The sequence below is a fragment of the Anabrus simplex genome, chromosome 1 (genome assembly GCF_040414725.1).
Source record: "Anabrus simplex isolate iqAnaSimp1 chromosome 1, ASM4041472v1, whole genome shotgun sequence".
Taxonomy (NCBI): Eukaryota; Metazoa; Arthropoda; class Insecta; order Orthoptera; family Tettigoniidae; genus Anabrus; species Anabrus simplex.
The window spans coordinates 959888344-959910170 of NC_090265.1; the positions used below are offsets into that span (position 1 = coordinate 959888344).

The 21827-nt window shown below is 38.6% G+C and overlaps 1 protein-coding gene across 1 annotated transcript in view; it reads left to right on the top strand.

Annotated features, from left to right (window-relative positions):
* Nucleotides 1-21286, top strand: part of LSm7 (U6 snRNA-associated Sm-like protein LSm7) — a 92810-nt gene extending 71524 nt beyond the window's left edge. The window contains exon 3 of the mRNA XM_067136750.2: nt 20955-21286. Coding sequence (XP_066992851.1) covers nt 20955-21094 — 140 coding nt within the window. The 3' untranslated portion in view covers nt 21095-21286. The remainder of the gene's footprint in view (nt 1-20954) is intronic.
* The last annotated feature ends 541 nt before the right edge of the window (nt 21287-21827 follow it).

The following is a 21827-nucleotide window of genomic DNA, read 5'->3' on the forward strand; positions in this document are numbered from 1 at the left end:
ATAGTCATGAAAAATGAAGTCAGTAGGGCTGCTGAAGAAATGTTAGGAAGGAAGAAAAGATCGGCAAAGAATCAGTGGATAACTCAGGAGATACTAGACCTGATTGATGAACGACGAAAATACAAGAATGCTAGAAATGAAGAGGGCAGAAAAGAATACAGGTGATTAAAGAATCAAGTGGGTAGAAAGTGCAAGGTAGCTAAGGAAGAATGGCTGAAGGAGAAGTGCAAGTATGTTGAAGGTTGTATGGTCCTGGGAAAGGTAGATGCTGCATACAGGAAAATCAAGGAAACCTTTGGAGAAAGGAAATCTAGGTGTATGAATATTAAGACATCATATAGAAAGCCACTTCTAGGGAAAGAAGACAAAGCAGAAAGATGGCAGGAGCATATTCGACAGTTCTATCAAGGTAAAGGTGTAGATAATTCGGTTCTGGAACATGAAGAGGCTGTTGATGCTGATGAGATGGGAGACTCAATTTTGAGGTCAGAGTTTGACAGAGCTGTGAGTGACCTAAATAGGAACAAGGCACCTGGAATTGATGACATTCCCTCTGAATTACTGACTGCTTTAGGAGAAACCAGCATGGCAAGGTTATTCCATTTAGTGTGTAAGATGTATGAGACAGGAGAAGTGCCATCCCATGTTGTTAACCCTATTCCCAAGAAAGCTGGTGCTGACAAGTGTGAAAACTACTGCACCATTAGTTTAGTATCTCGTGCCTGCAAAATTTAACACGTATTATTTACAGAAGAATGGAAAAAGAAGTTGAAACTGAGTTGGGAGAAGATCAGTTTGGCTTCAGAAGAAATGTAGGAACACGTGAAGCAATCCTGACTTCATGTCTGATCTTAGAGGATCGACTCAAGGACAGGCCCACGAACATGGCATTCGTAGAACTAGAAAAAGCATTCGATAATGTTGATTGGACCAAGCTATTTAAGATTCTGAGATGATTGCTATCAGATACCGAGAACGAAGAATTATCTACAATCTGTATAAAAAATCAGTCTGCAGTGATAAGAATTGAGGGCTTTGAAAAAGAAGCAGCAATCCAGAAAGGAGTGAGGCAAGGCTGCAATTTGTCCCCCCTCCTTTTCAATGTTTACATAGAACAGGTAGTAAAGGAAATTAAAGAGGAATTTGGAAAGGGAATCACAATCCAAGGAGAGGAAATCAAAACCTTGAGATTTGCCAATGATATTGTTATTTTAATCTGAGACTGCAGAAGATCTTGAGAAGCTGCTGAATGGTATGGACAAAGTCTTGGGTAAGGAGTACAAGATGAAAATAAATAAGTCCAAAACAAAAGTAATGGAGTGCAGTCGAACAAAGGCAGGTGATACAGGAAATATTAGATTAGGAATTGAAGTCTTAAAGGAAGTAGATGAATATTGTTACTTGGGTAGTAAAATAACTAACGATGGAAGAAGTAAGGAGGACATAAAATGCAGACTAGTACAAGCAAGGAAGAGCTTTCTTAAGAAAAATTTGCTTACTTCAAACATTGATGTAGGAATTAGAAAGCTGTTTTTGAATACTTTCGTGTGGAGCGTGGCATTGTATGGAAGTGAAACATGGACGATAACTAGCTCAGAAAGAGAGAATAGAAGCTTTTGAAATGTGGTGTTACAGGAGAATGCTGAAGGTGAGATGGATAGATGGAATCACGAATGAAGAGATACTGAATCGAATTGGGGAGAGGAGATCAATTTGGCTAAATTTGATGACAAGAAGAGATAGAATGATAGGTCACATCTTAAGACATCAAGGACTTCTTCAGTTGGTTTTTGAAGGAAGTGTAGGTGGTAAGAACGGTATGGGTAGACCAAGGTATGAATATGACAAGCAGATTATAGCAGATGTAGGATGGAATAGTTAAGTAGAAATGAAAAGGTTAGCACATGATAGGGTGGCATGGAGGGCTGCATCAAACCAGTCTATGGACTGATGACTCAAACAACACCACCTAGGTACTTACAATGATCCCCAAACGGAACTTTCACCCCATCAATGCAGTAATTAAAACTGAGAGGACTTTTCCTATTTGTGAAACTCACAACCTGACTTTTAACCCTGTTTATCATCATACCATTGTCCACCGTCCGTCTCACAACACTATCGAGGTCACCCTGCAGCCGCTCACAATCTTGTAACTTATTTATTACTCTGTACAGAATAACATCATCTGCAAACAGCCTTATCTCTGATTCCACTTCGTTACACATATCATTGATATATATAAGAAAACAGACGTCAAATGATACTGCCTTGAGGAATTCCCCTCTTAATTGTTACAGAGTCAGATAAAGCTTCGCCTACTCTAATTCTCTGAGTTATATTTTCTAGAAATATAGCCACCCATTCAGTCACTCTTTTTTCAAGTCCAATAGCAGTTACTATTGCCAGTAGTCTTCCATGATCTACCTACCCTATCAAATGGCTTAGATAGGTCATCCGCAATACAGTCCATTTGGCCTCTTGAATCCACGATATCTGCTATATCTTGCTGAAATCCTACAAGCTGAGCTTCAGTGGAATAACCTTTCATATACCCAAACTGCCTTCTGTCAAACCAGTTATTAATTTTGCAAACATATCTAATATAATCAGAAAGAATGCTTTCCCAAAGCTTACATGCAATGCATGTCAAACTGACTGGCCTGTAATTTTCAGCTTTATGTCTATCACCCTTTCCTTTATACACAGGGGCTACTATAGCAACTCTCCATTCATTTGGTATAGCTCCTTCAACCAAACAATAATCAAATAAGTATTTCAGATATGGTACTATATCCCAACCCATTGCCTTTAGTATATCCCCAGAAATCTTATCAGTTTCAGCTTTTTTCCTAGTTTTCAACTTTTGTATCTTACTGTAAATGTCATTGTTATCATAGGTAAATTTTAATACTTCTTTAGTATTGGTCATCTCCTCTTTCTGGACATTATCCTTGTAACCAACAATCTTTACATACTGCTGACTGAATACTTCTGCCTTTTGAAGATCCTCGCATACACACTCCCCTTGTTCATTAATGATTCCTGGAATGTCCTTCTTTGAACCTGTTTCTGCCTTAAAGTACCTATACATACCCTTCCATTTTTCACTAAAATTTGTATGACCACCATTTGTGCTTGCCATCATGTTATCCTTAGCTGACTTCTTTGCTAGATTCAATTTCCTAGTAAGTTCCTTCAATTTCTCCTTACTTCCATAACCATTTCTAACTCTATTTTGTTCCAACCTGCACCTCCTTCTTAGTCTCTCTACTTCTCTGTTATAATATAGTTGATCTTTACCATTCCCTACCACCTTTAAAGGTACAAACCTATTTTCACCCTCTCAACAGTTGCTTAAAACCATCCCAGAGTCTGTTTACATTTTTATTTACCATTTTCCAGCAATCATAGTTACTTTTTAAAAACTCCCTCATGCCTGTTTTATCAGCCATATGCTACTGTTTAATAGTCCTAATTTTAATACCTTCCTTTCTTTCAAACTTATTTTTAACTACAACAAAAACAGCTTCGTGATCAGTAATACCATCTATTACTTCGGTTTCTCTAGAGAGCTCATCTGGATTTATCAGCACCACATCCAAAATATTCTTCCCTCTAGTTGGTTCCATCACTTTCTGAAACAGCTGCCCTTCCCATATGAACTTATTTGACATTTGTTGTTCATGCTTCCTGTCGTTCGTATTACCTTCCCAATTGACATTTGGTAAATTGAGATCACCTGCTAGTATCACATTCCTTTCCATATCATTTCCAACATAGCTGATTATCTTTTCAAATAATTCTGAATCAGCATCAGCACTACCCTTTCTCGGTCTGTACACTCCAAAGACATCAAGTTGCCTGTTATCTTTAGAGATGAGCCTTACACCCAGAATTTCATGTTTTTCATCCTTAACTTTTTCGTAGCTTACAAATTCTTCTTTCACCAGATTGAATACTCCCCCTCCCACCATTCCTATCCTATCTCTATGAAACACACTCCAGTTCCGTGAGAATATTTCTGCATCCATTATATCATTTCTCAGCCATGATTCAACTCCTTTTACAATATCTGTTAAATTACTTAATTCGATTCCTTTGTTTACAATGCTTCTACAGTTGAGCACTAACTTTTTTACGTCATCCTTACTTGATTTTCAGTTCCCTGTTCGCTTCACCACTCCCTAGGCCACCCCGTTTCCCTGAATGTACCTGCCTATAACCCTTCTAAACAAGTTTCCTAACTTATATGTACCACTGCAGTTTAAGTGAAAGCCATGTGAGCACAGATCCCTGTCTCCTACCCACCCATTAGGATCTAGAAATCTCACTCCCAGTTTTCCACATACCCACTACATAGTCTCATTTAAATCCCCAATCACCTTTCAGTCAGTATCCCTCCTACACAGTATTCCACTTATAACAATCTCCACTTCCTTTAACTTCATCCGTGCTGCATTTACCAGATCCCACACTTTCCCAACTATGTTGGTACTTATACCTGCTTGCCTTACGTTGTTAGTACCAACGTGAAACACTACCACCTTCTCCTTCCCCTCCTCCCTCTCTTCTACTTTCGTCAACATCTGCCTCAACCTAATTCCTGGATAACATTCTACCCTGGTTCCCTTTCCTCCACACACTTTCCCCACATGCCTAACGATGAAATCTCCCATGACCAGAGCCTCAACCCTACCCACCTCATTTGATCCCCTCCCGTCCTCTTCAGCCCTATCTTCTCTCACTGCTGCAGAAACTACTTCCTCCTCCCTGCTCTCCCTCCCATGACCCTGTTCCAGCTGTCTTTTCCTTTCCACTACACTACGTTTCCCTTTCCTACCTTTTCCCTTCATCCTACTTCCACACATCTCAGCAACAGTTCCCTGTTCCTCATCTTCCCTTGGTTGTTCTACCTGCAGTGACTTGTACCGATTTCCCACAGACACCTGTCCTGAATTCTGATCCTGAACAGAGCCTTTAGCCTGCAATCTCCTTCCCCTTAAAACATCTACAATTCCCCCATTTCCTTCCCATCTCTCCTTTATATCTACTGTATCCTGTACATTATTTGAGGGAGGCCTACTTTCCTTCCTGTCCTCTGAGAGAATCCTAATTATCTCCCTCAAACTCTCCAAGTCCTCTCTCATACTCCTTAATGCCGGGCCGCACCCACAGTTCCTACACTTGCACTGCGTAGCCATTATTTACAGAATAATGGGAAGAAAAGGAAAAATAAAATAACTTATTCTGTGCAAATAAAGATGAAAGGAATGAAATATTGTCAAGGATAGTTCACAAAGATCGCACCACAGCAAGGTAATGTAATCTTGATGTAGGTGTTGAAATCACTCGTTCTAATGTTGAGTTTATGATTGAAAAAAGTGATTGTGAACACTGCTACCTATTTTAGGTATAATTTTTACTTTCAAGTATGAACTTTCGTTACATGAATTGTATCAATGTGTGTATATTGTTGTGTGTATGTATATATATATATCGCGCTGTTCCCGCATCCAGGTCGAGTCGCATGAGATCGAGGCTAGCTCCAATATATCTTAATTTCTTGTTTCTCAAAATTTATGGGCTATGGGTTCCGCATTTGAGAAAGATCGCCGGCTTATGCTTGCAAGAAGGACCTAATATACGTAGTGGACGTCTCCTACCCGTAATTTGATTAGTTTCTGCATTTGGCTCATGAAAATATAAAATAATCATCACTTACATCTAATACTTACTCTAAGAAGTCATTGAAAGAGTGCTTAAGTTTTACAATACAATATTTATTTGAAAATGAAAATAAAAATTGAGGGGAATAATTAAATGTTGAATTCTTCTTCGAGAAAATAGATAAGAAATAACTGACTTGATGTCATATAAATTAAACCAAAAAGAAAACATATCTCAGAAATGTCTTGGAAATATTAGATTGAAAATATTAGATGCATCTAATTGAATGAAGGTAAATATATCAGATTACATTATTTACAACGTCGTCGATTGAGGGTTATCAAATGCATTGGACGCAGATTTTTATGACTGAATTACAAACAAAAATTAGAATCACATCTGTCATCTTATTAACTCTTGTGTGAAATGTTCCTACAATCTATCTCGCCTTCATCATACACTTGCTAATTCCATCACAGTGCAACGATTTCGCTTGATATTAACTGTTCATGTTCAATTACGGACAACAGGTTATTCATGAGAAAATATCTTCAGAAACCATAAAAATCTTCAACATGCATTACATTTTTCTAACATTCTTTCAAGATTCTTAGCGCTTTCTTCTTGTAGAGAAAGATAATCTATTTAATTATTATATCCTTCAGAAAAATATGATCAAATGTTATGTCTAAAAATTACTCATTGTTCTCTTAGTTGTAAGTCTTAATTAATTTAAGTGCTTATCTATATCATAATATGGTACTATTATCTATATCTGACAGTCATTCAACCAGATTATGCTGTTTTCAGGTGATCTAGCTTGTACAAAGACTCTATCGATTATTAACAATCTTCAATTGTGAAGAAAAATTACCAGTGATATTGGGTAATGCAGTAAAATAAGCTTCCTAGCTTTGCCAACCTGAGTAAGAATTCTTGTGGTTAGAAGAAACATATGAATATAGGCTATTTCTATGTTATCCCTCTTATTAGGAATTATTCGATGATCTACCGACTGAATATCAACATAAGAACATTACTGAGATTGTATTCTACGCTATAAGTGGCTTATTCGAGTATCAGCGGTCGATTGAAAACAAACTGTAATCATCCATCATCTCAAAAATACGCAAATTGAAACAATATCATCGCTAAAATAAGCTAAGGCTTCACTTGCGATGAAACAATAAATATTACCAACATTATTCATCATAATCTCTTACCATTACTCGCATATAAAACCATCACTTCGCATTATCCATCTCGTACAACATTCTACATTACCTTAAAACACATCAATTCATTTCAACCTGACGTATATTATTATGCCATCATTGACCATTCACCTGATTATTCCATTGTATTCTCAATCTTGAATAAATTCATAAATATCACCACATTTTACTATTAAGCCCTCAAAATCTTATATACGATCTCATTTCTGTCTGTTATTTCATGTCACATGTTCTTCTACAAACCTGGTGACTACCACAATGTCACATATCATTCACCTAAAGGAGAAACTTAACCTCTTTTCACTTAATATTGACAGCGTTACGAATGGAATACCTAATTATCACTGGTTAACTGCCTCCTATATATGGATTTGACAGCTATGTCAGATGATTAGCTGCCAACCTCTAAACTATTTATAGAAGTCGTCTTCTCATATGTTATTACTCCTACGATATTAATTAAGATAGCACTTTCAAAAGAAATGAATTTCATTTACAGTAATAACTCCAATGACTTATCTTTCTTTGTATTCCCTCGTCATCACATGTCTCGGTAGTTAGACATGCAGGCTTGGTTCACGGCATTTCCCTCGTGTATTTGGGAACTCCTGGGACAGTGTCGATCGGTTACCGGTCATCATGGGTTGGATCTGTCATCTCGTGTCACCATAATCTAGGTAGCTGTGCCTCCTCTTCCTTAGTGCATGATGTTCTTGGTTTCTTGCGCAATCCAAACAGAACAATACATCAGCATGGTTAATTTCGTCATCTTACACATATAGCCTCCTATAATCTATATATCATATGGGAATACCGCTTCTTAAAAATGATCTTTGGGTTATTCTAAGACTTGTAATGTATCTATGAATATTTCAATTGAGCTCTGGTAGTAAACGTTTTTCTTTTCTCTTTCGCTATGCTGATATCACTGCTATGTGGCCTCTCAAAGTCAATTATACCGGCTAACACGTCGTTTTATAAAGATATTGTGACGTAGTAGTACAGAAGTCTTTTTACTCTGTAGGGACAGTTTCAATTTTCGAAGTGAAATATTATTCAGCGTCGATATCTCACAAAATAGTTCGTGGACAGTAACCCTTATCTATTTAATGTCTTAAACTTCCTCTCGAGTAGTTCTGGATGAGGTTCTCCTTGTGTACCTTCAGTGCGAATCGAATGTTATATTCCAATAACAAATTTTAACAATCTTCTTGCGTGTTTCATTACCACCGCCTTCTATGCTCCTTTCTCATCAAGTACCTGATGAAAACAGTACTCCTTTGACATTTAGGAATATTCTGACGCTTTACCAATGACGTTCTCATGGCTCAAACTCCATTTTTGTTCCAGTTAGACCTGCTTGGGAACAGTGAAATGGCATAATATATATATTAGTCCTCTTGCTCCTTGGACACTCCTGGCTCTAAAAGCCATACACCATTTCACGAATTTGAAACAACCTCTTATATTTAACCGAGAATACATCTAGTAAGTTATTGAGACGAATTGGTGCTTGTACTACTTGTGTAAATCCACCCTCCCAAATTAACTTATTTGCCAGTTTTTGTTCATGGGCTTCACTTGCAACTCCATTCCATTCAACTTCAGGCAAGTTTAGATCTCCCCCAATTATTACCATATCATTATTATTGTTTCTATGAGTATAATCTATTAGTTTCTCAAATATTTCCCTGTCTCTTTCCTCTCTTCCAGGCTTATGTGTTCCTATAATTCCCACCTGCTCCATATTATCACAAATTAATTTTATCCCTAATATTTCATCCCTTTCATCGGTAAACCATTCATGTGAGCAATAAGTTTCCTTCACCAGAATAAACACTTTAAAGAGGAAAGTCTGTTTATAATTATAGCACATCGGTAATGTAATTTAGAGTCATGGAGAAGGTTGGCATGTGCTGAAAAAGAACATATTGCAAACAGTCATCTTGTTTTATGTGATAGGCTGATGATGACACTAAAAAATGTGTCAAAACTGGTACCACAATAAACATGTTGTAACATAATCCTGTGAAACAGAATAGTATTGAAAAGGTGGACCCTTAAATTCAATTTACGTTTGTGATTCTCAGTTCAATACAGAACAACTATGAAGTTTTTAACTTTGAACTGTGGTATTGAAGCGTGCACTATCACAAAAAGAGATTCATCAAGACTGCAAGCATCAGAGATGAAATTTCTTAGATCCACCATCCATAAGACCAAGATGGACGGGGTGAGGAAAGAAGCCGGAATAAAGACATCCCTATTAGACCGAATCGGCCATCCAGACTACGGTGGTACGGCCATGTGATGAGGATGGAGCCTACAAAATCAGCCAGAATAAATTTGGAAAGACAGGTGGAGGGGAAAAGACCTGGAGGAAGACCTAAAACTTGATGGATGGACATGATCAAGGTGGGAAAAAAAAGGTGGTGCTACACACCTGAAGTAAAAAATATCAAATTATAAGACTCATTAGACTTTTATCCATTTACTTTGACAAGAATAACATGGTTTAATTATGTATTTGTTAATTGTGTAGTGTCTTTTAGGACATACTCTTTGTGTTAATTTTAATCTGTACTAAGGGATTGCGGGTGATGATGTCCACATAGGACGAAACGTCCTGCAATATTCACGAGAATCATCATCATCATACAGTTCCAGTTTCCCAGGTACTGTCAATGAGCCTCTTCCGCTTCTTCCTGTCCATATACAACTTGTCATGGAGAACATCATCCACTGTCCATCCTCTGGTAACTAGATCAACCGTTTATTTTGGCGCGCAATGTAGTGCACGTTACAGAGTTCGGAATGCATGTCTGTACCCGCCTGAGGGCATTACAGTTTCCACGTACTGTTAACAAGTGGTAGGACTAAGACTTAAAACCAAAATCTCATATATGCGAAATCACAAAAAACGAATCCGCGTATAATGGGGTTTATCTGTAGTTTGAACTAGTGTTGTACTGCTCGTTCATAATCGTGTAACTCCGCAGCTTATCACTGGGTTCCTGTGAAGTGCCATTTGGTTTTGTAACGTCATGCGGAATCCAGTGCTCGTATGCGATTCAACGCTATCCAGACACCGCTCGTGTACAACACAACGCGATAGTTAAGCTAAACATTTGCATTCCGGTGTAATTTATGCAATTTTGCTGACAATAATGAAGATGATTAAATAAACAGTTTTACAGTATTTACATTGTAATTTGGAGCACCCATCGACTCAAATATATATTAATATTATTTAAGTAGCATACTGTATGTCTAGGTTATGTTAGCCGGGCGGTCTGTAACAAGGTCCTAGGGTGAACACTGAGGGGGAAGATTATTTAGTGATTGACCAGCCAGTTCGTTCTTTGCTTGCTTAACATGAGAACTTCTGGCTCTCCAGCCAGACACAAAATAACAGGCATTCATTGTCCGGGTACATTATTCCACATAATAGTATGAATAATATGAAGATAAAATTGCAATTCAAAAGGACAAATTGTGGCAATTATTGATATATGGGAAGAGGAGGTAGGGATTGGGATAATTTACCAAGGGATATATTGAGTACATTTCCAACATCTTTAATAGTAATGTTGTTGATTTTTAGTCCTACTAACTACACTTTTATGGTTTTCGGAGACACTGAGGTAATTGAATTTTGTTCCACAGAGTTACTTTCCAGTAAATCTACCGACATGAGGCCGAGCAACTTCAAATACCACCAGATAGAGCCATGATCGAACCTGCCAGGTTGGGCTTAGAAGAAGGCCAGTGATCTACCTCCTGAGCTATGCAGCCTGGCCAAATTTCTTTGACATTATTTTAAAAAGTCTAGGTAAAAAACTGATAGGGAATTTGCTGCATGGGTGAGTGTCCTGAGTGCAAATCTGTAGTATTTGATTGATTGATTGATTGATCGATTGATTGATTGTGTAACAGTTGGTGGGCCCTAAACCTACCAAAATTAGATGAGAAAATTTGAGTATATGGTCGTCATACAACTACTATTACTACTACTGTTGAGAACTAATTTACTGGGCGAGTTGGCCGTGCGGTTAGGGTCTGCAGCTGTTAGCTTGCAGCCCTGAAAATGGTTTTCCCGTGGTTTCCTATTTTCACACGAGGCAAATGCTGGGGGCTGTACCTTAATTACGGCCACAGCCAGTTCCTTCCCATTCCTAGGCCTTTCCTATTCCATCGTCGCCATAAGACCTATCTGTGTCGATACTACGTAAAGCAAGTTGTCATTAAAAAAAAAAAAGCTAATATGTAGAAGGAGGCTGTAGTTCTACAGCTTGACCAAAAATCATATGTCAGAATGTAAGGTATACATTCCTCAGTTCACGTAAGAATGCACAGGGTTGACTCTCTATACGACAGTGGCTTGTAGGGCAAGGAGAGGGACCTGTGGATTGTATAGTGTAGATTTGATGGAGAAACAGGTTATTTCTAACAAATAAAGTGAACATGTAACGTTGAAGTAGCAAAAAACGAAATGTGTAATTACATTGAATCCCAGCTCTGCTAATTAAAAATAGGAGAGGATTTCCACCAATCAATACTTATTTATTGTATATATTAAACTACAGGACCGGTTTCGACCTCATATTCAAGGTCATCTTCAGCTGAACCGTACATACATATTTATATAATGAAGCTTTGATTAAGATTGTGGTGTTGAAGGAATGCCATATGATGATGATGTACATTTAGTTACATACAAATGGGGCACGTCTTAGCGTGAACTGGTGTGTATGTCATTCTGTACAATATTGCAACTGTATGTCTAAAATGTTGAAGGTCTTAAAACTAGTGTATAAAACACGTCTTTTCCTAAACTAACTTATATATATGTACAAGATAAAAACAATATATAAAAACACTTCATGCATATGAACATTCGTTCTTGCTTGGTGGTCAATACGTCGACTAACTTCCGTATTTAAGTCTTATTCACAGTTGTACACTTCAGCTGCTATTCTTGGAGTTTGTAAAATTGCATGGATAAAAGTTTTGTCTTCCTGTGCGTATGTGAGATAAAACACTTTCAATTTTAAAAAGTTGCCAAATGTATGGATGAAATTCAAGTAAAATATGTTCAGCTCTGCTGTGTGTGTTGCCCCTTTTTATTAGAACCAATTCATGTTGTCTTTTTGGCGTCCGTAAATTTGGATGACGTTGGTTTCAAAGTAGTGGCTCCTTTCCCATTTGTAGCTGTGCAATGATGTTATGTTTATCTGTGGAAGATAAGATTGAGTTATAAGTGATATTGTGTGGAGGAATGTCTAAGGGTTATGTGTGTGAATTGGAATATGTACTTACTGTTGTTGGTGTAGCTGAGTTGTGTTTGACATGCGAGCTTGTAATGTACTACTTCGTGTTCTTCTTGGGCTTATACTAGCTGCTGTGAGGGGAAGGGAGGGAGGGGTAGGGAGAGTTGTTGTTGTGGGGGTAGGGATGGAGCTGGGTGTGTTGTTTGGTGTTTTTCTGTTGCTTGTTGCGTTCTGTTTATCGATTAACTTAAGGTAAGATAAACAGATAAACATAACATCATTGCACAGCTGCAAATGGGAAAGGAGCCACTACTTTGAAACCAATGTCATCCAAATTTACGGACGCCAAAAAGACAACATGAATTGGTTCTAATAAAAAGGGGCAACACACACAGCAGAGCTGAACATATTTTACTTGAATTTCATCCATACATTTGGCAACTTTTTTAAAATTGAAAGTGTTTTATCTCACATACGCACAGGAAGACAAAACTTTTATCCATGCAATTTTACAAACTCCAAGAATAGCAGCTGAAGTGTACAACTGTGAATAAGACTTAAATACGGAAGTTAGTCGATGTATTGACCACCAAGCAAGAACGAATGTTCATATGCATGAAGTGTTTTTATATATTGTTTTTATCTTGTACATATATATAAGTTAGTTTAGGAAAAGACGTGTTTTATACACTAGTTTTAAGACCTTCAACATTTTAGACATACAGTTGCAATATTGTACAGAACGACATACACACCAGTTCACGCTAAGACGTGCCCCATTTGTACGTAACTAAATGTACATCATCATCATATGGCATTCCTTCAACACCACAATCTTAATCAAAGCTTCATTATATAAATATGTATGTACGGTTCAGCTGAAGATGACCTTGAATATGAGGTCGAAACCGGTCCTGTAGTTTAATATATACAATAAATAAGTATTGATTGGTGGAAATCCTCTCCTATTTTTAATTGTGCAATTGTCAATACGGAAATGAAGATTATAGATTACGATCCCAGCTCTGCTTACGAATCGGGCAACTCTATAGAGTGTCAACATTCATGGAAAATCATTTCACGTGAGTACAGTAGAATTCCATTAGTCCGGCATCCAACAGTCCAGAACGCCCAATGGTCCGGCACCATTCCAGGATTTTTTTACGTTTGTGACAGTTAAAGCGCACGGCGCGGTTTGAAACCACCCGGAAGTGTCCACTACACGTCTGCTATTGTTAGACACAATCGGCATTGTCGGCTGTCACCACACACAGGTTCAGTTCATTATTTTGATTGCGAGCACTTTTCGCTGCAGTATTTTTTCTTGCGATCTAGGATCAGTATTACAGTAGTACAGTAGTGTAGTGAACATATATCAAAGTGTCCTGTGGAAGTTTTCTTGGTATTTAAGCAGTGACAATGTTCTCGAAACTTGAAATCATCAGACGCCTGGAGAAAGGTGAGAATAGAAATATTTTGTTGAATGAATTCAATATTGGCTCATCAACCATTTACGACATAAAAAAAACAAAAAGATGAACTAATGAAATTTGCTTCTCAATCGGTATCAACTGAAAAATTGACTTCCAGACAAACATTAAACAAACCAAAACTGAAACAATCAGATAGCTTATTGTACAAATGGTCCAGTGCAGTATGCTCTGAAGGAAAGCCACTAACAGGGCCAATGGTTATTGAAAAGGCAAAGAAATTTGGACAAGACTTAGGTGTTGCAGAAAGTGAATGCAATTAATCTGATGGTTGGCTCAGAAACTTAAGTTTCGGCATGGAATTCGAAGACTTGATGTAACCGGAAAGACACTTTCAGCAAACCAAGATTCAGCAGAAAAATACAAAGACGAGTTTGAAGAAATAATCGCAGTTAATAATCTAACAGGTAATCAGATTTACAATGCTGATGAAACAGGCCTACTATGGCGGTGCTTACCAACATCTACTCTGGCTGCGAGAGGTGAAAAGGTGGCTAAAGGGTTAAAAAACAAAGACAGATAGATAGTTTTGCTATGTGCTAATGCATCTGGAAGCTACTGAATAACTCCTTTTGTAATTGGTAAATCTAGAAAACCTGGGGCATTTAAAAATGTTACGAACTTGCTGCTCATTATGATGCTCAATCAAATGCGTGGATGACGGCTATCCTATTCATCATTATGTGCCACAAGTCAAAGAAAGCTTCAAAAACCTTGGTCTACCAGAAGACAGCAAAGCCATCCTTCTTTTGGACAACTGTAAAGCACATCCACCAGTAGATGAGTTCGTTTCTGGAAATATATTTGCTTCACTTCTTCCGCCTAATGTTACGTAACTGATTCAGCCGATGAATCAAGGGGTATTCCAGAACTTTAAATGTTTTTATAGGAGTTCTTTCATTTGCAGCCTGTTAACGCTGAGTGTGATGTAACTGAATTTCAAAAAAAAGTTTAATGTACAAGATGCTGTCTATGCTGTCGCACTGCCCTGGGCTCAAGTAAAAAAAAAAAAGTTTCTTTACAACGGTGCTGGGGAAAACGTTGGCGAACTGCGGATCCTACATTTGATTCAACACCACAGACTGTTGAGAAGGAACAACATCCCGAAGTTTTGGATGTTGTAAGAAGTGTAACCAACAACAATCCTTTGGATAACATATCTGAAGAGGAACTTGCGGAGTGGATTCAAATGGACAAAAGTCACACTAAAATATTGTACAGTACATGTAAACTGAATGTGTTGAATGAAAATTAGATGCTGCCCTAATTTTGAGCTAAAGTTATTAAACTAATGATTCTGCTGATCAACATTTTACTGCAAAACGCCATGTTACAGCTGTTTTCGCTGTACACCTTAACCTATATGGTAGTAAGAGGTACCGCCCGATAGTCCGGTATTTTCGGTAATCCGGCACCTGGCCGGTCCCAAGCGTGCTGGACTATCGGACTTCTACTGTATATACATACTCAGGTTTCATTATAGACCTAACAATAATGTGAAATTATGAATATTTACACAAATAATCCCCACATGTATTTTTCAAAATATGGCCTCTGTATGCGGGTATTAATTTCAAGGTTGGTCAGAAATCTGGAACTTGATTTTTTCCGCTTGCTCTGTTGGCATCTCTGTTTCCATTGCAACCGAGATATGTGCTGCGTACATATCGCGTCATTTGTGTGGTGCCAGTTTAAATATTAGCATGTGTTAGGATGACTGATGAGAATTCTTGTAATAGGTCATTCACAACTAGTAAAATGTTCTACATTATTGAAGAGGCAGATCAGGGTGGTAATCATGCCGTGGGAAGAAAGCACGAGTGAGGACGATAGGTCCAGTATGATACATGATTGAAGGAAAAATAAAGCTCATATTGAACAAACAAAGAGTGTATAAAAATGCTATTTGTTCGACCTATAGAGATCTTTTGCCCCTACTTGCACCATATGATATGAACCTGCGTGTAATTGGAGTTGCAGAAGTGAAAGTGTTGAATGTGAGGAAAGGAGCGTTAAGGACGGCACAAACACCCAGCCCCCCAGGCCAGGGATATTAATCATTTACAATTAAAAACCCCTGACCCGGCCGGAATTGAACCCGAGGCCGCTGGGTGACAGGCGGACACATTGTCCCCTACACCGTGGGGCCGGACAAACAAAGAGTAACTGCAGGGGTTTTTGCAGACAAAAGACTACGTTTCAAAATTGAAAACAGGATAGGCGATTATGTGATTGAAAAGGGACAGTTTGTATATGCAGCCACAATTGAAATGTCTGTTGAAAGCTAAATTACAGGGTTTAAGGCTAGTCGTAGATGTCTCATGCGAGTTTTTAAATAAAATAACTTCAGTTTTTGTAAGAAAACAAACATTGCACAACATCCCCCAGCCAGATATGAAGAAAGTGAATTTCTACATATTTATCGTTTTGCATCTCAATAATTCATAAAATCTTACAACTTGCTAATGCAGACTGAATGCTGGTATATTTTAAATGCTGCTGGAGTGTAGGCTATTAACGAAGCTTCTACTTCTACCACTTTTCCCACAACCTTGTAAGGTAGCGGGTGTGAACTATGTTGCAGATGTGGATTTGGCCCTGTTTTACGGCCAGATCTCCTTCCTGACGCCAACCCTATATAATCACTGTTGCCTGTTTCTGTGGTGGTTGCTTGTTTGGTGTGTTGTGTATGAAGATGACAGTATTGGGACAGACAGAAACGCCCAATCTCCGAACCATATAAATTAACTGTATGCAACTAAAATATCCAACCCAGCCAGGAATCAAGCCCAGGACTTCTCTAGATGAGACCTCTGCATTGACCATTCAACCAGGAATACGATGTGACAAACTGCTTCATAATTAAATAATTTATTTTACTCTAGTATTTATGATCAGATATAAATATTTAACAAAACTACACAAACACACCACATAAATTTTTCAAAATGTCCCCTCCTAAAAATAAGATGTGGGGGTTGGTCGATGGCAGAGATTATCACTTATATATGGTACTAGCTGATGTACCCGTGCTTCGCTACGGGATTCTCAGAAAGACTGACTTGGTGGTTTTCTTAACTGAATTCAACATAGGTCATTACAAAAACGTCAGTAGGAATGTAGCGCTTAAAAGCAAAGCTATCATATAAAATACTCGATCAAATGAAAAACCACACACTTTCTCACTTTCAACGAACAGTACTACAGTGCCGATCTAACATTCCAAAGTTCCAGAGCTGGAATAACCAGGTCGCAGACTGCTGTGAACACTCCTCTGTCATTATTCCGTTAAATATGCACACTACTCATTCCAATCAGTGCCTCACAGTAGGGATTGAATAGCTCGAATGCTATGATGAACCAGTGTGTTACGTACCAGTAATATCAGAAAATGTATGAACCAGAGGAATGGCATGCTAAAGAAGAAAGTTATCTAACTCCCCAGCTACTTCCCGCCAATATACAGGCAGGCTGTTACACTCGGTACGACCAGGCGAGTTGGCCGTGTGGTTAGAGGCGCGTAGCTGTGAGCTTGCATTCGGGAGATAGTGGATTCAAACCCCACTGCCGGCATCCATGAAGATGGTATTCCATGGTTTCCCATTTTCACACCAGTCACACCAGACTGTACCTTAATTAAAGCCTAGGCCGCTTCCTTCGCACCCCCTATTCTGTTCTTATCCCATTGTTGCCATAAGGCCTACCTGTGTCGGTGCGACGTAGATCAAATTTTAAAAAACCTCAGTACGCTGCAGTAATCCTATCTGTCGGGGATGAGTGGAAATAGAAGACAAAAAGCACATCACAACAAACAATGGTCAATGTAATGTTATTGTTGATAAAGTTTATGAGCTTTCTATATTGCAGAACTTCACATTAGTTTTCTTTCGATTCCGTGATATTAGGGTGTCTTACAAAATTATTTATATCGTAGACTGTAGTTCCTTATTCTCAGACTTTACATACCTATTTTCACTAAATTCTGTTTACCCATTTTCTCGTGACTCGGCGCTGATATAGACTTAGTAACAAAAATCCAATTCATGAATATTTCTGTGATTATATGCGGTACGGAAACAATGTATAAGACATAAGTGATCGGAAATTTAATAACTTCTTACATAACTACTACTAACTTACGACATAACCAAAGTTAAGTTAGTTATGTAGTATTTATCGATACGACCACTAATAACATAAATAACCAATTTGAGAATTACATTTCAGGCCTTCCCCTAAACTACCATTTCACTCAGTGTGAATAAATTATTGATAGCCTAGATTATAGTGACTTATTCCCCGACTTTGCATACCAATTTTCATGAAGATACGACCACTGATATAATAAATATTTCAGAATTAAATTTTTGGCCTTCCCCTAAACTACCGTTTTTCTCAGCGTGAATACAATTATGTATAGCCTATATTGTAGCGACTTATTTCTCATCTTTGTCTACCGATTTCCATTAAGATACAACCACTAATAATATAAATATTTGAAAATTAAATTTTAGTCATTCCCCTAAACTACCATTTCACTCAGAGTGAATACAATTATTTATGGCCTAGATTATATCGACTTATTACCCCGACTTTGCATACCAATTTTCATTAAGACACGACAACTGATAACATAAATATTTGAGAATTAAATTTCAGGCCTTCCCCTAAACTACCATTTCACTCAGCGTGAATGAAATAATTTATAGCCTAGATTGTAGCGGTTCATCGCTCGACTTTACATTCCGACTTTCATTAAATTCTCTACAGCCGTTTTCTCGTGATGCGTGTACATACATACAGACTGACAGACAGAAATTACGAAAAAGAAAAAAATGCATTTCCTTGTTACTGTAGACATGACCGATACAGAAATACCATTCTTTTCAAATTCTGAACAATGTACAGACAAAACTCTTATTTTATATATATAGATGTTGGCAAGATAGCTGTAATACACTTAAGAAAATGGAAATTGCAACACCATGAAGGCATTGGTCGTTTGTGTTGATTTTCAAGATATGGTACGATGCTATGTAGATATGTAAACGATCAAAGTTTCAGACCCATTGGATTGTTGCTACAGGTCTCCCCACGTGATTGGTCGCGGACGAATCAACTCCAGTATACGGACTCTGGTGTAGCGTAGTTGACTTGCAGTCTGTGCAGTGAAGTGTTCCCCGTCAAACATGCCTTGACGACAGAGAAGAGCACGCTATCGACAACTGTCGCCGTTTGGGAGGGCTTGGATAATTGGGCTGTGTGATGCTGGATTATCGCTAAGGACTGTCGCTGCACGTGTTGGCCAACAGGCATCTACGGTACAACGTGCATTGCAGCAGTGGTCAAATGAAGGTACCCACACTCATAGACCTGGCACAGGCCCAACGCGACGGACAACTGTGGGTGAGGATCGCCGCATCATTCGGATGGCCCGGATGGAACCCCATGTAGCAGCAGCGCAAATTCGAGCAGCTGTGGCACCCCACATTACACAACAAACAGTTGATAATCGCCTGCATGCAGCTGGCTTACAAGCCCGTGTCCCTGCAGAAGGTGTTCCATTGACCCCACAACAGCGACGTGTAAGGCTGGCCTGGTGTCGAGAAAGATCGACGTGGGTCGCCGAATGGCATAGGGTCGTCTTTAGTGATGAATCGCGCTTCTGTCTTGCCTGCAGTGATCGCCACAATCGTGTGCGCCGACATACCGGGGAGAAAGGCCGCACAGATCTTATTGTCGAGAGGCACACGGGGACACCAAGCATTATGGTCTGGGGAGCTATTGGCTTTAATGTGAAATCACAATTAGTGCTTGTTGAGGGCACTATGACTGCTCGACAGTACGTTGATAGGGTGCTCAATCCAGTGGTTGTCCCTATGATGACGAACATTGCTAATGGGATGTTTCAGCAGGACAATGCCCGGGTTCACACTGCACGCATCTCCAGAGAAGCTCTCCACGACATCACAACCTTAGAATGGCCCGCCAGATCCCCGGACCTCAGTCCTATTGAGCATGTGTGCGATATGATGGGTCGACAACTGGCCAACCGTCCTCAGCCAGCCACAACTCTGGAACAACTGACCCGTGCAGTGCAGCAAGCATGGGCCACAATTCCTCAGGAAGCGATCCAGGGCCTTATTGACTCCATGCCTCGACGAATTCATCAATGTATTGGAGCTCGTGGTGGGCGCATCCTGTATTGATTGTTGTCCAAACTTGCGGTCAGAGGGACCTGAAAGTGTAATCATCGAATCACAACCGAACGCTCGTCCTGCATCTTCAATTGCAGCAATGTAGTACCACTCCTTCTGGGTGTTGCAATTTCCATTTTCTTCAGTGTATATCAAAGGTGCAATGTGTTCAGAGACCTTTACCAGATTTCATTGTAAACAGAGCTAATTTAGGTACCTTTCTGAATTGGCATTATACTGATGTTTAACCCATTCAAGTCACAATAAATGGCCACATTGTTGATTGTGGAATCAGATTTTATTTGTCTGCCAGTAGATTGAGCATATCTGTCACACAGAAACATGTATAAAATATTAACTAAAGAAGATAATTCACTCAATTTTCACATACATGCTATTGAAAGGTATGATTTACCCATATTTCATTCCTTGAATAACTGCTGGCTATGGTACAAATGTTTCATTTGAAATAATTTGAGAGAGAGATTTCCAATCACTACAGTTCTTTTGTGTTACCGGTTGCACACGGTTGGAAGGACCTGGTGCGGCACTTTCACTTCTTTCAGTGCTCTCTGCACTCGAGTAACATTCACTGTTGCTACCCTTGAACTCTGATTCATTTTCCAAAATGTCATTATTTCCATAATTGCCATCTAAAATACTATCTACAACTGCTTTCAAACTCGTCATTACTGCAACGCTGGTTCTATTGTGTAATGAATAGTGAATACTGATGAAAATAAACTGTTATTCAACAATCCCAGTGTCGCACAGAAATACAGACAGCATTATTTGCCAACAATACATGCCTCTAGTTGCTTACACTGTGTATTGTGAGAACTTGTATTGCAGAGGGAATCTAATATACAAAGACAAACGTGGCACTGTCGTCATCGCAAGCCAAGCTCGTTTGATTCATGCGCCAAAATACTGCGTGCGACCATAGCTTGTCATATGATACAAATGGGTTAACATCATACATGATATTCAAGCTGTTATTTATCACAAAATCACATAAGGAGAAAGAATTGCTGTAGCTTTATTATTATTTTGTACTATATAATTAATTTGTGAATTTTTCCTTATTTCTAGATCCTGATGATCCATACAAGTTGACAGAAGATACTCGACTCTTGGGGTTGGTGGTGTGTAGAGGAACATCTGTGGTTCTAATTTGTCCTGTGGATGGCATGGAAAGCATACCAAACCCATTTGTACAGCAAGAAGCATAACGTGGATATTTGTATATAGACCTACAAGTTTTTTATTCAGATGTTCTTTATTAAAATGAAATATTTCTTTACTTGTGTGTGGCATTTTCTTTTGAACTATTCTTTATGTGTAAATTGAGCTATCATTACAAGTAATTTTCGTTGTAAAAAAATAGACATTGTTACCTTGAATAAAAACGAAACATTAACAGATGTTCCTTGTTAATTAGTTATAAAAATGCCTTTTTTCATTAAGAAATTATTTTTTTCTTTCTATCTGTTTGGTTAAAAGCAATTTTTTTTTCAATGTTGACCTGTTAAGCGTGTGAATGGGGAAAGACTTACCATAAGACATAAGCTTAACTATTGGTTACTCTATGACATACTATTGGTTACTCCATCAGTGTGAGCTCAAGTGTGTCCGACGCCAAAGTTGTCCCATCAGACAGCATCGCGTCTCATCACAGACTTCTAGTCTTGGATCTTTGCCTTGTCCTTGTGCAGAAACGACAGAAACTTGTCATATGAAATGGTGGAAACTAGCTAACCCTTCTCAGTGCACCATGTTCAGATACGGGCCAGCCAGCTAATATGGTTTGGGAAGACTTCTCCGAACATATGTGATGCCTCCCTGGGAACAACAAAACCAGGCAAACCATACATAGATAAACAAACACGGTGGTGGAATGATGAGGTGCAGACTGCGACGAAAGAGAAGAAATGTGCATACAGAATTTGGCGGGACATGCCATTG